Here is a 13483-nt window from a genome sequence, read left to right as displayed (position 1 = left end):
GAGGGAGGATTACAGGCATGAGCCACCAGCTCCCTCCCAGCTCCTTTGACTCTTTATCTCCAATTTACCACCAAAAAGCTGGAAGTGGAATTGTGGCTCAAGTGGTAGATTGCTATCCTTGAGCTTAGGGACAGAATCCAGGCCCTGAGTTCAAGCTGCAGTACCAGCAAAAACACACATAAGGGAAGGAAAAAAAGATTTTTGCCTCTTGAACACAGGTCAAGTGCTAGAAGAAAATTTCAGGCATGTACAGGCTTTTGTAGTCTGTCTGTGTAGCTTATTGAACATCCATTCCCCTTAATAATTGGTGAAAAGGAAAAAATACCGGTCAGGCATTTAATGTGTTTCTAGTCAACACTACATGTCAGCATCCATTCTTTCTCTAGTTGTTTTCTTGTCCTCAAGCTCCTGCCTTTAAGTCACAGGCAACTATTGGAGGCCATCTAAAAGACTGGTTCAAAGGTTGTCTTCATTTTGATTTAATCTTTGCCATAGGACCAAGTCTCTCTGCTTATTGAGTTTAACTGGCATTATCTCTGTTTAAGGATTTGGAAGCAGTCTGGTGTCCCAATACTATCCTTTTATTTTTCCTTTCAGATACAACTGCTTCTTGCCTGAGCTCATGTTTCTTAAATGTGTATTTCCACAGCAGCCAACAGTTTTCACATACTTTATATAGTAACTTTTTCCCTTTCTGGAAAGAGCTACTTTTAGAACCTCAAGCAACTAGGCACTCTGCTTCCAAATTATGGGAGACATTTTGTCATGAAATTTGACACTGCCTTTATTTAGAGAGTTTCACTATGAACTGAGGTTGGCCTTGAACTTGTGATCATTCTCTGCACCACTACCTTTGTTTCCATGTTTTCAGCCTTAAAGCCTGTCTTTGCCCATAAATTGCCAAGCCAGTGCCATATAAGTTGATTTTTTTACATTAGTATTAGTTCTGATGTGATAATTTTTATGTTAGAGTAATGCTACAGTGGTAATAAACTATCAAGAAAATGTATAGTGGTTTATTAAACATAAAACAAGTGTGTATCTCCGCCAGCTAATAGTTCTGAGCAAACCACCAGCTCAGGGAACTGCAAGAGTGGGAGTAGGAGTAGGAATGGAGATAACTCTACCCAGTCATGTAGGGACTGTAAACCTGAAACTGAAGGAAAGCTGTTTGTTTAACATTTATTTAGCTGGTTAGTGGTTTCATGTTCTCATTATGTGGTTCTGGTTTCAAAGCCAATGCTCTTGGACCATATATATCTAGGTTTGAAAAGACACTTGAACAACCTGCTCAGCCAAAGTTTGCATCTTGTTTCCAGTATCTAAGCCAATAGGAAACTGGTGCTTAGCATTTTCATTTGCTGGAAATAAGATAACTGTCTTTTTTGAACGGAATATGTTTCCCTGTAACTTCTTTCTAGGGCTTCTCTTTCTCAGGGTCATGCAAACAAAAGTATGTCATACCAACTGGAAATACATAACATTCATGCTCTTTCCAGTTACTGTGTCTCTGAATGAAAATTGTTTTAACTGTTTTTTCCTTTATACCTTAAGATTGTGAAGTACTAGTTAATATTTTTAAACAGCTTCTGCCTCATTAAAGTCCTTTTTTTTTTTTTTTTTTTTTTTTTGGTGCCAGTCTTAGGGCTTGAGCTCTGGGCTTGGGTGCTGTCCCTGAACTTCTTTTGCTCAAGACTACTCAAGACTACTACTTGAGCCATATCTCCACTTTTAGTTTTTGTTAAGTTATTGGAGATAAGAGTCTATGGACTTTTGCTGCCCAGGCTGGCTTTGATCATGGTTCATAGCCAGCCCAGGCAGGAACGTCCATGAGACTCTGATCTTCAGTTAACCACCAGGAAACTGGAATTGGCACTGTGGCTCAAGTGGTAGAGCGCTTGATCTGAAGAGCTGAGGGACAGTGACCAGGCCCAGAGTTCAACCCCATGACAAAAAAAAAAAAAAAAAGTGAATGCTAGTACACAGCTACCTTTTCCATGCAGTACTAACATGAATAGATCTACAACCTTGTGCAGACGTAAGAGTTTCTACTAAATGCTTCCTTGTTTTCCTAGGGTGATAGAATTCTGGAGACTGGAGAAGTAATTCCCCCAATGAAAGATTTTCCTGATCATCATCACTGAAGATTATGTACAATTTTCAAGGCCTATATAACAGCCCGTTTGTACTATCTATACTTACTGAATATGTTCCTGGAAAAGTAACTAATAAAGTGTGCTCTCAGAAAAATATTCTGTTACTTCTCAAACGTTGTATCGTTTAGCAAATAATTTAACACTATAATAATTTCACAACGAAATATCTGCTTTTTCATGATTTGAAAAACAGGAAGCAGAAAAGTAACCACATGATGTTTCTGATGAGACTGGAAAGGTGGTTTCAATAAACGAGTGCAAGGACGGGTTCTGTGTCCAGTTTTCAGCCAACCGGGTACAGTGCGGTCATGAAAGCTACCGTGCACACGTCAAGTCTGGAAACTGAACTTTATATGCTTTCGAGCCCTACATGAGGGAAGGAACCCCAGGTCAGGGGTGACTCCGGGCGCCTCAGAAGAGCTCCTTCATGCCCAAGATCTTGTCGGGGTATTCTCGGTGCAGCTGTCTCCAGGCGGCCACGGTGGAGGCGTAGATGACGGATCCCCACGAGAGCGCCACGACCGTTAGCAGCAGCTGGACGGGGGCGGGGCCGGGGCGAGAGCGGACCGGGACGTGAGCGGACGCGGCCGCCCGGCCCGGCCCGGCCCGCCCCGCGAGCCCGGGAACGGCCGGACCGGAAGGCCACGCTGTGACCGGTAACCCGGCCAGAGAGCCGCGGGCCCCGCCCCGGCGGCGACCCGTAGCACTGCGAGGTAGCCCCGCCCCCGCTGCGGACAGGAACGCAGAGATAGCCCCGCCCCGGCCCCGCCCCCCGCCGGCCGAGTGGAGAGGCGGAGCCGCCGCCCCCGCTGCCCCGCCCCGGCCCCGCGGCGATCGGGAGGCCTGGGAGGTGGGGATTAACTGAGGCCACTGCGGAGCCCACCCCGCAGACCTTGCGTAAGAGGCGGAAGAGCGTGTCTTGCAGGAAGAGGCGGAGTCGAGGTGAGCGGGTGAACCGCTTGATTCTGGAATGGGGTTTGGGGGTTGTGGTTCCTGAAGAAGACGGGGAGGCCTTAACGCCTGCGGGCCCCGGGCGCCGACGCTGGGAGGGCCCCCGCCGGGCCCGGCCACTTACCACGGAATAAATCCAATCCAGACAGCGGCGGCTCACCGGCCTCATGGTAAGCGGACGGCGGCGACGCGCGGGGCGAGGCGGGGGGCTGCGGGGCCTACACCGAGCTCCGGGGCGGCGGCCGTTGAGCAGCCGCAGCCATCTTTCAACCGGGCGCGAACGTCCGCCCACAGGCTGCCGGGACGCGAGCCGCGGGGCCGGCCGGCGTCTTCCGCCCGGAGTTGGGCGCGCGGTCACGTGACCGGGGCCGGAGCCTGCCTCGCACGATGGATCCGGGGAGTCGGGGAGAAAATGGGCTTAAAGTTGCTCGCTTGTGGTTCTCCGGAGGGGTAAGCAGGTCCTTCCCGCCGCCCTCCCCGCCCCCGTGGCCCGCGGCCCGGACGCCGCGCGTGCCTTGGGATGCAGGCCCGAGCTCTCCTTGGACGCGGTCCACGGTTTTACAGGCGACCTCGACGCCTGGCGCTGGAGGCATCCATGCCGCCCCCGCCCCGGTTCCCGCGTCCGCCTCGGGCATGGATAACTGCACCCGGCCTTCTGTGCCACTCGGGGCGTTGTGTGAAACACTTCGCGGGAGTCCCCAGAAGTGGGGTGACATGCTCTTAGGCGCACGAGTTCGGGGCCTCGTGGCCCAGCCGGTCCACGGGCGTCTGTCGACGGCGTCTCGGACCGAGGCCCGGGTGCAATGCCCCGTCCACCCTGTGGCCCGCCGAGCCCCCAGCCTGGAGACGCTGGCGACGCCCGCAGCTGAGGCCGAGGGGCCCGGTGGGGCTCCCGCCCCGCGCGTCCTTGGTTTACTTGGGAGAGCTTTTCAAGGGACAGGGCGGTGTTTGAGAGAACAGTTCGGATCTGTGTGGGGAGCGCGCTGCGCCCCGACTTCCCGACGACGTCGGCGGACTTGGGCTGGGCCCTGATTGTGGCTCCCCCTCGAATTGAAGTGCTCGACTCGAGACGGGTGTAGCATTTCCTTTTAACCTACGTAGTGTTTAGTAACTTCTCGGGGTAGTTGGGGAGGTTTAGTGATCGGGAGGTGTTGTGTGTGCGCGCGTGGTTAAAGGGGAAGTAGACATTGGTGGGGGGGGCTCTAACCCCCCACGAGCCTGCGCGGCGTCCGGGGGCGCAGGGCGGGGGGGCAGGGCGGGCCGCGCGCTCCGAGCCCCGCCCCCCAGCGCGCCCGGCGCGGTCGGTGCTGTCGCGAGAGCAGGTGTTGAGTGTTTTGACGCGTGGTTTGGGCAGGGGGCTGGGTCTCCCTTCCTGCCCCGCCCCCGGGCTGCTTTTGGTAATGAGCGTTTTACGTCACAGGGGTCGCAGCAGCCGCCGGGGTCTCCGCTGTCTCGCGAGGAGGGCGAGGCGCCTCCGCCTGCTCCCGCCCCGGAGGGTAGGCGGAGAAGTCGCCGTGTGCGCCTTCGCGGGTCCTGCCGGCATCGACCGACCTTCCTGGGCCACCGGGACCTCGCCTCGAGTGCCTCCGCCGGGCCTGCGTCAGTGTCTTCGGAGGTGAGTGGGGTCCAGAACAATGGGGCTCGGGGGTCGGAGGCTGGTGATCCGGCGCCCCGCTTCGGGAGTGAGGCCGGGGAAGCGGGGCCCTGGCCGCGGCCCTTGGGCCGCGCGGGCTGGCGCGTCGGGGTCCGGCAGGCGGCCCCGCGTCGCACCTGTGGATCGGCGCCGGTGGGCAGGTGAGGGGCGCGCGCGGCAGCGCCGTCCGGAGACACGGCGGCCCGCTGTGAGCCGCGGCAGCGCCGCTGGCGAGGAGCGTGACCTCGGTAGCGCCCGCGCCGCGGCTCTGGTCCGTAGAATGGGAACGGCGGTTATGTAACGCCGAGCGGCTGCGGTTCTGAAGGCCCAGGAAAAAGCCATCCCTGAGACGGCTGCACGCTCGACCTGCTCAGCCCGCTGCCAGTTAGTGCGGCTCTGCTCGCGGTCTCCTGACTGCATAGCAGGACTAGGGCAGAGCTGAGATGAGATCAAGTTGGGAACAACTCTACAATTTATCTTTTTCCGTGTATGATGTACAGAATTGTTTAGGCCACAGTAAGTCATGCTTATTTTGAATGAGGGGCGCAAGTTGTCTTGTGCGAGTACTGGAGCTTGAACTCGGGGCATTAGGCTTTTTTGCTCACCTCAGACCCTCCATCACGTGAACCATGCCTCCAGTTTGGCATTTTGCTGGATACTTGGAGAGTGAAGTCTCTTTGGAATTTTCCTTCTGGTGTCAGCCTCCAGAGTACCTAGAAGTAGCCGGCTACTGAGTGTCCAGCTCAAGCATTTCTTTTTATGCCTGGATTTAAATTAAACTTGGTAATGGTCAGATCTGGTCAATACAACAGTTAACAGTTGTATCCTTCACTGTTCCTCCCCAGGTTTTTGGAAATGGGGATTTTTCTTTAAGGTAACAAAATGTAGGACTCAAATTGGTTTTAACATGTAGAATGGCTTTCTAGTTTATCCACTGAGAACTTTTATTAACCACTTTGCCTAGATAGTCCAATAGTTATATTAAGTATGATTATTTGTTATTATTCATTAACCTCTCTTAGACATTTGCCACTTCTGGGTGATGAGCACTACTAAATATTTTATTTTCATAGACTCAGTCTTCTGACCCTCTATACCTTTCAACTTCTATGTGTTCCTGTTGATTATCTCCAGTTCCTGCACATTGTGGCATGAAGGGTTCCAATCTGTGTTAGAAACAACAGATTTGAAGATTTGAGAAAGGAAAGGTTAGGTTTAGTATGTCCTAAATTTTTAGGTAAACTTTATTTTGGATTTGGGAAGTGGGATTGATGGATCATTTCTCCCATGGGGGGAGGGTGGATAATAGTAAATTGTGGTACTAATCCCTAGAATACTTGGTTAGAAAAACTTTTTTTTCTTTTGGCCAGTCATGGGGCCTGAACTCTGGGCCTGGGCACTGTCCCTCACCTCTTCAGCTCAAGGCTAGTGCTCTACCACTTGAGCCATAGCTCTACTTCTGCCTTTTTCTGCTTATGTGGTGCTGAGGAATCGAACCCAGGGTCTCATGCATGCAAGCCAAGCACTCTACCACTGAGCCACCTTCCCAGCCCTAGAAAAACTTTTATAAGGGCTCTTAAATAGACTCGGTAGCACTAAATGTAAACAGGTCCACCTTTGTAACCTAAATTTCAAAATCATTCCTGCAAATCTGCCAATCTTAACTTACTGGCTTTCCTGATTTTATGCCTTAATCTGTATTTTTTTTTAAACTGCTCTGTTGAGGTATAATTTACATACCAGCTATACATTTCACTTGTTTAATGTTATATAATTCAGTAGGGTTTTTTTTTGTTTTGTTTTGGTGTTTGTTTTTGGTCAGTCGTGGAGCTTGAACTCTGGGCCTGGGTGCTTTCCCTGTACTCTTCAGCTCAAGGCGAGTGCTCTACTGCTTGAGCCACAGCACCACTTCTGGTTTTTTAGTGGTTTATTGTAGATAAGAATCGCACAGAGTTTCCTGCCTGGGCTGGCTTTGAACAGTGATCCACAGATCTCAGCCTCCTGAGTACCCAGGATTACAGCCGTGAACCACCTGTGACTGGCTAATTAGTTTTTGGTATGTTTACTGAGTGATGCCATCACCATAATTCGATTGCAGAACATTTTCATCTTCCTAGAAGGAAACTTCATTACTAGCACCAGTTCACTTTCCATCTTTATAGATTTGCCTATTTTACATATTTATTAAATGATATCATGCAGTAAGTAATCTTTGTAACTAATATTTTCTCATTTACGTCAATAAATGGACTTCTCTGTGTTGTAGTATATATCAAGTAATTCAGTTTTATGTATGAATACACATTTTATTTATCAGAAAACAATCTTTAGAAGATAATCCTTTACTTGATAATGGATTTTTTTGTCCACTGGGGGGCTTGAACTCAGGACCTAGGTACTGTCCCTAATAAGGTCTTTTGCTTAAGGCTGGTTGCTCTGTCAAATTGAACCATAGGGCCACTTTCAGGTTTCTGGTGGTTACTTGGAGATGACTCTAAAAGACTTTGAACTGTGATTCTCAGATCTCACCTTCCTGAGTAGCTAAGATGACAGGCATGAGTTGCCGGTGCCTGGCTGAATTGTTTCTAATCAGTACCAATTTTTGTAGTTAAATGTATTCTTGTTCTTTTTACCTGTTTTGAGGACAAAATTGGGTCAGTCATTAGCCTATCCCTTCAAACTGGTTAGTAGACATAAAACAGGAAAGAAAAAACTTTGTATTTCTTAGTTTAATATATATGTATACACACACAAATACAATATATATGTTGCTTTTTTTTATAGTGCTGGGTATATAGATCCTGAGTTTTGCCTAGGCTAGGCAAGTGCACTACTACTGAGCTAAGTTCTCAGCGCTGTGCCCTACCTTGTAATTTTTATGTAAGTAGAAATAGTAAACACTAAAAATTTGCATTCTAAAGAAACAAATTAAGATGTATTAACTTGGAATTTACAAGTCTCCTCCCTGACCAAAGTCTAGCTATCCCTTCTTTAAAGTCTAAAGTTAGTGTGCATTTATTTGGTATACAGTGCTAGTTGTAGGTGAATCTAAGTCTTGAACTTCCTTGATTTCTTTCACTGTTCCCCATTTCTTTTCATTGTACATAGTATCTGTGATCCTGTAAGTTTTTGATTTTTAATCTTTTATCTCTTGAATGGAGCATTATAAGTAGAGGAGAACATCAAGAAATTTATATATTGACAAAGGCTGGAAATGTAGCTCAGTAACAGAGAGCACTTGCCAACTTACTGGGTTCAAATCCCTAGGACCATAAAAACAAAAATGCAAAGAAAATAGAGTTATAATTCAAATTTCCAAGGCTTGTTAAATATTTAAACAAAGTAGTAAAGTTTGAATTTTTCAGTCCAGAAAAGATAATACTAGAAATAGATCTTTAAGATGTTTCTTTACTATTGATTCTCTCTTTAATAATTAGGGTCTGAGAAAGCCAAGGTGTGTGTCCTTGATTAGTGACTTTAATTTGAAAAACCTATGATAGGGTACTTGTGTTTCACAAATACAGGCTTTTGTTACGGGTTTTGTTTTTCATATAGGTTAAGGCCAATGAGTTTATAATTTAGAAAATTACAGTTATTACTTAACATTTGACTTATAGAACTTCTTATAATGGAGGAAATGAAAGAAAAGCTCATGTAAGGCAAGTCTCAACCACTGGGCTAGGTTATTAGATTATAACCCAAACCCTTAGCCCTAAGTTGCAGTTTTTATGTGAACTGGAAACTTTTAGCCAGGTGGTAGTGGTTCACCCCTGAATCCTAGCTATTCTGGAAGCTAAGATTTGGAGGATTGTGGTTCAAAGCCATCTTGGGCAGAAAAGTCCTGAAGTTCCCCAAATAGCCAGCAAACAGCCAGGCTTGGTGATATGGTTCAAATGCTAGAAGTGTCAGTATTGAGTAAGAGAGCTGAGTGAACGCCTTTGAGTTCAGCCTCCATTTGATTTGGGGGAGGTGGGGACTGAGATCAACTATATACCCAATGATTAGGACAAAATCTAGCAAACGGGAGGTTGGGAGTTGTGGAGAGATTGTAAATAACAAGGCCAAAATATAATGCAGATGTTAACATTAGCAAGTTCAACTTTATAATGAGCTAATATAAACTAATAAATGAAACAGATGAGCTTTAACATCTTCACGGCTCTGCTTTGCATTAAATTAAAAAGCTTAAGATGTCCTGGCCTGGAGGTATGGCTCTGGTAAGTGATACAGTGTCTGCATTAAACTGTGAGTTTAATGGACACAGGACTGCCTAGCAAGTCTTCAGTTCCTACTGCCAAAAAATAAAAATAAAGCAAAGACAAGCTTGAAAATACTTAGAAAGGAATCAGTATAATGAACTGAATATAATAATGTGGCAATAGTCGTGTGATAATAGTAATATTATGATACTAATAACCACAGCTAACATTTCTTTTACATATTTCTCAAACTTTTAAAAAGGACAGCAAAATATTAATATTTGACTTTACTGTGTATATAACAGTGGGCTTTTCTAATGGCTTTTTTAGTTACTCTTTCATCAGTTTACTGATATATTTCTTTCCCTTTTACAGATAATGGCATCAGCAGCTAAGGAATTTAAAATGGACAACTTTTCACCTAAAGCTGGCACTAGCAAATTGCAGCAGGCAGTACCAGCTGATGCATCTCCAGATTCAAAATGTCCTATATGCTTGGACAGATTTGATAATGTGTCTTACTTAGATCGCTGCTTGCATAAGTTCTGTTTTCGCTGTGTACAGGAATGGTCAAAAAACAAAGCTGAATGTCCACTGTGTAAACAGCCCTTTGACTCTATATTTCATTCTGTGAGGGCAGAAGATGACTTCAAGGAGTATGTCCTGAGACCTTCTTATAATGGTTCTTTTGCCACTCCTGATCGACGATTTCGCTACCGTACCACTATGACACGGGAACGAAGTAGTTCCATCTATTCACCTACTACTACTGTAAATAGAAGAACAACAACTCCACCAGATAGTGGAGTGCTGTTTGAAGGGTTAGGCATCTCAAGATCTAGAGATGTTGAAATTCCTCCAATTATGAGACAGATTACAATAAGGGGACCATCTGCTGCGGATGATAGAACTTTACGGAAAATTCAAGAGCAAGATATTATTAATTTTAGACGAACCCTCTATCGTGCTGGTGCTCGAGTTAGAAATATTGAAGATGGTGGTCGTTACAGGGATATTTCAGCTGAATTTTTCCGTAGGAATCCAGCTTGCCTTCACAGATTAGTCCCTTGGCTAAAACGTGAACTTACAGTTCTTTTTGGAGCTCATGGATCATTAGTCAATATTGTCCAGCACATCATTATGAGTAATGTTACTCGCTATGACTTGGAAAGTCAGGCATTTGTTTCTGATTTAAGACCATTTTTACTGAATCGGACTGAGCATTTTATACATGAATTTATCAGTTTTGCTAGATCTCCTTTTAACATGGCTGCCTTTGACCAGCATGCTAATTATGACTGCCCTGCTCCTTCATATGAAGAAGGCAGCCATTCTGATTCTTCAGTCATAACAATATCTCCGGATGAAACTGAGACCCAGGAGTTAGATATTAATGTAGCCACTGTCAGTCAGGCACCATGGGATGATGAAACTCCAGGACCATCTTACTCAAGCTCAGAGCAGGTACATGTAGCCATGTCTTCCCTCTTAAATACTTCTGATAGTTCAGATGAAGAACTTGTTACAGGAGGAGCCACTTCTCAGAATCAAGGTGTACAAACCAATGAGGACCTACATAATGACAGTGATTCATCTTCAGACAACTGTGTCATTGTTGGCTTTGTTAAGCCATTAGCTGAGAGAACCCCAGAACTGGTTGAACTATCCTCTGATTCTGAGGAGTTGGGCTCCTATGACAAAATGGAGACAGTGAAGTCACAAGAACAAGAGCAGTCTTCTAGTTCTGGTGATAGTGATGTTAGTAGATGTTCAACTCCACGATCTGTACTTGGAAAGGATGAGCAAATGAATAAAGTTCATCATGATTCTGGTACAAGAATGAAATCAAAGAAGGAAGGGAAGCGATCTACATCATTGTCATCTTCCAGAGATCTGAGTTCATCTATGAGAGAAGACCGAGGATGCTCCCCATCTAACCATAGACACAGGAAGAGGGGAAGATCTAGAAGTTCAGATTCACGTTCCCAGAGTAGAAGTGGGCATGATCAGCGGAATCACAGGAAGCACCATGGGAAGAAAAGGATGAAGAGCAAACGGTCCAGGAGCAGGGAGAGTAGTAGCAGACCAAGAGGGAGACGAGATAAGAAGAGTTCGAGAACTAGAGATAGCAGCTGGTCGAGAAGAAGCCAAACTCTTTCTCTAAGTAGTGAAAGCACAAGCAGATCACGGTCTCGTAGCAGTGATCATGGCAAGAGAAGATCACGGAGCAGAACCAGGGACCGTTACTATTTAAGAAATAACTATGGAAGCAGATATAAGTGGGAATATACTTATTATAGTAGAAACAAGGACAGGGATGGTTATGAGTCATCTTACAGGAGGAGGACTCTGTCCAGAGCCCATTATTCTAGACAGTCTTCAAGTCCAGAGTTCAGAATTCAGTCCTTTTCTGAAAGAACAAATGCTCGGAAAAAAAATAATCACAGTGAGCGGAAATATTATTATTATGAAAGGCACAGATCAAGGAGCCTGTCTAGTAATAGGTCAAGGACTGCATCTACAGGACCTGACCGGGTGAGAAATGAAAAGCCTGGAGGGAAGCGAAAATACAAAACCCGGCATTTGGAGAGTACTAATGAGGTGGCTCAACAAACTCATGAGTTCACTCCTAAAGTAAAGGACAGTCATTACCAAAAACCATCAAAATTGGATGGAAACTACAAAAATGAGAGTGACAGCTTGTCAGATGGACGATCATCAGACAGAGAGACAAAACACAGGAGGAGGAAAAGGAGGGCCCGTAGCCTAAGTGTAGAAATAGTTTATGAAGGGAAAGCTACCGATATAGCTAAACACCATAAGAAGAAAAAGAAGAAACACAAGAAAAAGCACAAAAAACATCATGGAGATAATACTCGGTCCCCAGTTGTTATTACCATTGATAGTGACAGTGACAAGGATTCGGAAGTAAAGGCAAACACGGAATGTGACAATGGTGTTCATCCAGAGGCTCTGCAAAGTGAGTATTTGGCTTCTTCCTTGGAATCGTTTGAAGCTAATAAAGATGTAGTCACAATAGAAGATGAATTTACTGTCCTTGACAAGGAGTGTGATGTTAGTACACTTACTGACAACTTGAATAATGCCAGCAGAACTGTGAATAATATTCCACCCCAGGCAGCAGCTGAAGTTGAACAGACTCTTGATGTAAGAGAAGAGAGCATCTTTGCCTCTGATTTGGGAAACCAGCCCATTAATGTTTCTATTCATACTGAGCCATCCAGGCAATTGCCATCTCCAAGGACATCATTAATGTCAGTGTCTCTTGGTAGAGACTGTGATGTATCTTAAACCTGCCAAAGCATCTCATTGAGAATCTTGATGGTATAAAATGAAAAAGAAGAAAAAAAAGAACATGTCATCTACTGCAGTTTATTTAAAGATGACTTTTGGTAAAAGTTCTTTTCCTCCTTAAAAATGTTTTAAGTGATTTTTATTTTGTGTTCGTTTGTAAAAATTATTTGTTCAAAAAGTATGTATGTCCTACTCTCAGAGTTAAGCACTTTTAAGTGAAGAAAATGATACTGCTAGCAGTTTATTTAAAACTTGGGATCCTTTTTAAATAAAAAAATGTAAATTTTAAAAGTTATTTCATAAAGCCATATGGTATTGACATATTTTTAAGGTAGTCAATGAGTATTTTTGATTTTGTTTTTGAGAGTTATTCTGGAAATGTGTTAAAAGCTAGGCAAATGCCTTTGGACAGTCTTTTATTTTTCTTAAGGTTTGTATGGTTCAGATTCATTTCTTCAGGCTAAATTGGGCATTTTAGTGTGCACAGTTTATCTTGACTTCTGCCAAAAGAAAAAACTTAATATTTATATACTTGTCTTTCTGGACTGTCAGTAACATAATAAATGTGTTCAAAAAGAAAAAATAAAGTAGTAACACTTTAAAGCAAGAATTCAAATTTTTCCTGTGTAATATTGTTTTTTAAACAATCTTCCTGGAGCCAAGAATCTTGAAAATAGGTGGTCAGCATTTACAAGTGTCTCTTGGTTTTGTTGATTATTTCAAATGCCTTCAGACCTTGAGGAATGGAATAGCTTGCTTACTTTCTCTCTCCAGCAAAATGTAGTTTGGTGCAGTTAGCTTCCCTAAAAACAAAGAGGCCTTGTTCTTTTATCCAGAGTAACTTACTTTAATCCTGTTTTAGAGAAGATAAAATTGCTATCTCTTCTAATGTAGGACTGCAGTGAATAATAACTTGAGTGATAACTAAATTCAGCTTTCAATTTGCTTTGCTACTGTGTACATTTATTCAGTAGAAACTGGGATTTCCTACAGTGTAGCATTTCTGGATTATGTTTTAGTACAGATCAAAGCAGATAAATAAACTTGGATTTTACAGGTTGTTAGTCAACAAGAACTATTATACACAATATTTAAGTAAATATTGCAAACTAGTAAGTTTTCTGAAGAGAGTCTAATTTCTTTATGAGATTATATAGTAGAGATGTAATCTCAGGTGGAATTCAGTACAGATTAGGAGTATTTGGGGTTAATGAAGGAAAATATGTGCA

General features: G+C 44.6%; 3 protein-coding genes across 6 annotated transcripts in view; 2 read left to right on the top strand and 1 right to left on the bottom strand.

Moving 5' to 3' along the window:
* The window catches only part of Ndufb6 (NADH:ubiquinone oxidoreductase subunit B6), a 45247-nt gene extending 42997 nt beyond the window's left edge, over nucleotides 1-2250 (top strand). For both annotated transcript variants that reach the window (XM_070008555.1, XM_070008545.1), the window contains one exon: nucleotides 2076-2250. In XM_070008555.1, the coding sequence (XP_069864656.1) occupies nucleotides 2076-2144 (69 nt within the window). In that variant the 3' untranslated portion in view covers nucleotides 2145-2250. The remainder of the gene's footprint in view (nucleotides 1-2075) is intronic.
* Nucleotides 2251-2490: 240 nt separating this feature from the next.
* Smim27 (small integral membrane protein 27) lies at nucleotides 2491-3415 on the bottom strand. Its single transcript, XM_070008568.1, has 2 exons — nucleotides 3232-3415; nucleotides 2491-2690 (listed from the first exon to the last, which is right to left on the bottom strand). Exons 1-2 carry the CDS (start codon nucleotides 3274-3276, stop codon nucleotides 2568-2570), a joined length of 168 nt encoding a protein of 55 aa, XP_069864669.1. The 5' UTR covers nucleotides 3277-3415; the 3' UTR covers nucleotides 2491-2567.
* Nucleotides 2956-12872, top strand: Topors (TOP1 binding arginine/serine rich protein, E3 ubiquitin ligase). 3 transcript variants are annotated; one of them, XM_070008523.1, is made up of 3 exons: nucleotides 2956-3277; nucleotides 4528-4722; nucleotides 9315-12871. In XM_070008523.1, exons 1-3 carry the CDS (start codon nucleotides 3275-3277, stop codon nucleotides 12249-12251), a joined length of 3135 nt encoding a protein of 1044 aa, XP_069864624.1. In that variant the 5' UTR covers nucleotides 2956-3274; the 3' UTR covers nucleotides 12252-12871. The 3 variants fall into 3 exon arrangements, with proteins under 3 accessions (XP_069864624.1, XP_069864617.1, XP_069864633.1); XM_070008516.1 differs by lacking the exon at nucleotides 2956-3277 and adding an exon at nucleotides 3483-3557 and having other exon boundaries at nucleotides 9315-12872; XM_070008532.1 differs by lacking the exons at nucleotides 2956-3277; nucleotides 4528-4722 and adding an exon at nucleotides 5097-5256.
* Nucleotides 12873-13483: the final 611 nt, after the last annotated feature.

Source organism: Dipodomys merriami, unplaced genomic scaffold (assembly GCF_024711535.1).
Source record: "Dipodomys merriami isolate MVZ:Mamm:240054 unplaced genomic scaffold, mDipMer1.0.p SCAF_11, whole genome shotgun sequence".
In the NCBI taxonomy this organism is placed as follows: Eukaryota; Metazoa; Chordata; class Mammalia; order Rodentia; family Heteromyidae; genus Dipodomys; species Dipodomys merriami.
The sequence above is the reverse complement of the archived record's forward strand: the minus strand, read 5'-3'. Positions and strand labels throughout refer to the sequence as shown.

Bases quoted from the DNA above. Each gene is read 5' to 3' on its own strand.
- Smim27 (XM_070008568.1), bottom strand. From the start codon at position 3,276: ATGAGGCCGGTGAGCCGCCGCTGTCTGGATTGGATTTATTCCGTG. The intron at 2,691-3,231 runs GTAAGTGGCCGG...GCCCCCGTCCAG, and splicing joins TGGATTGGATTTATTCCGTG to CTGCTGCTAACGGTCGTGGC.
- Topors (XM_070008516.1), top strand. From the start codon at position 3,495: ATGGATCCGGGGAGTCGGGGAGAAAATGGGCTTAAAGTTGCTCGCTTG. The intron at 3,558-4,527 runs GTAAGCAGGTCC...TTTACGTCACAG, and splicing joins GCTTGTGGTTCTCCGGAGGG to GGGTCGCAGCAGCCGCCGGG. The intron at 4,723-9,314 runs GTGAGTGGGGTC...TCCCTTTTACAG, and splicing joins CTGCGTCAGTGTCTTCGGAG to ATAATGGCATCAGCAGCTAA.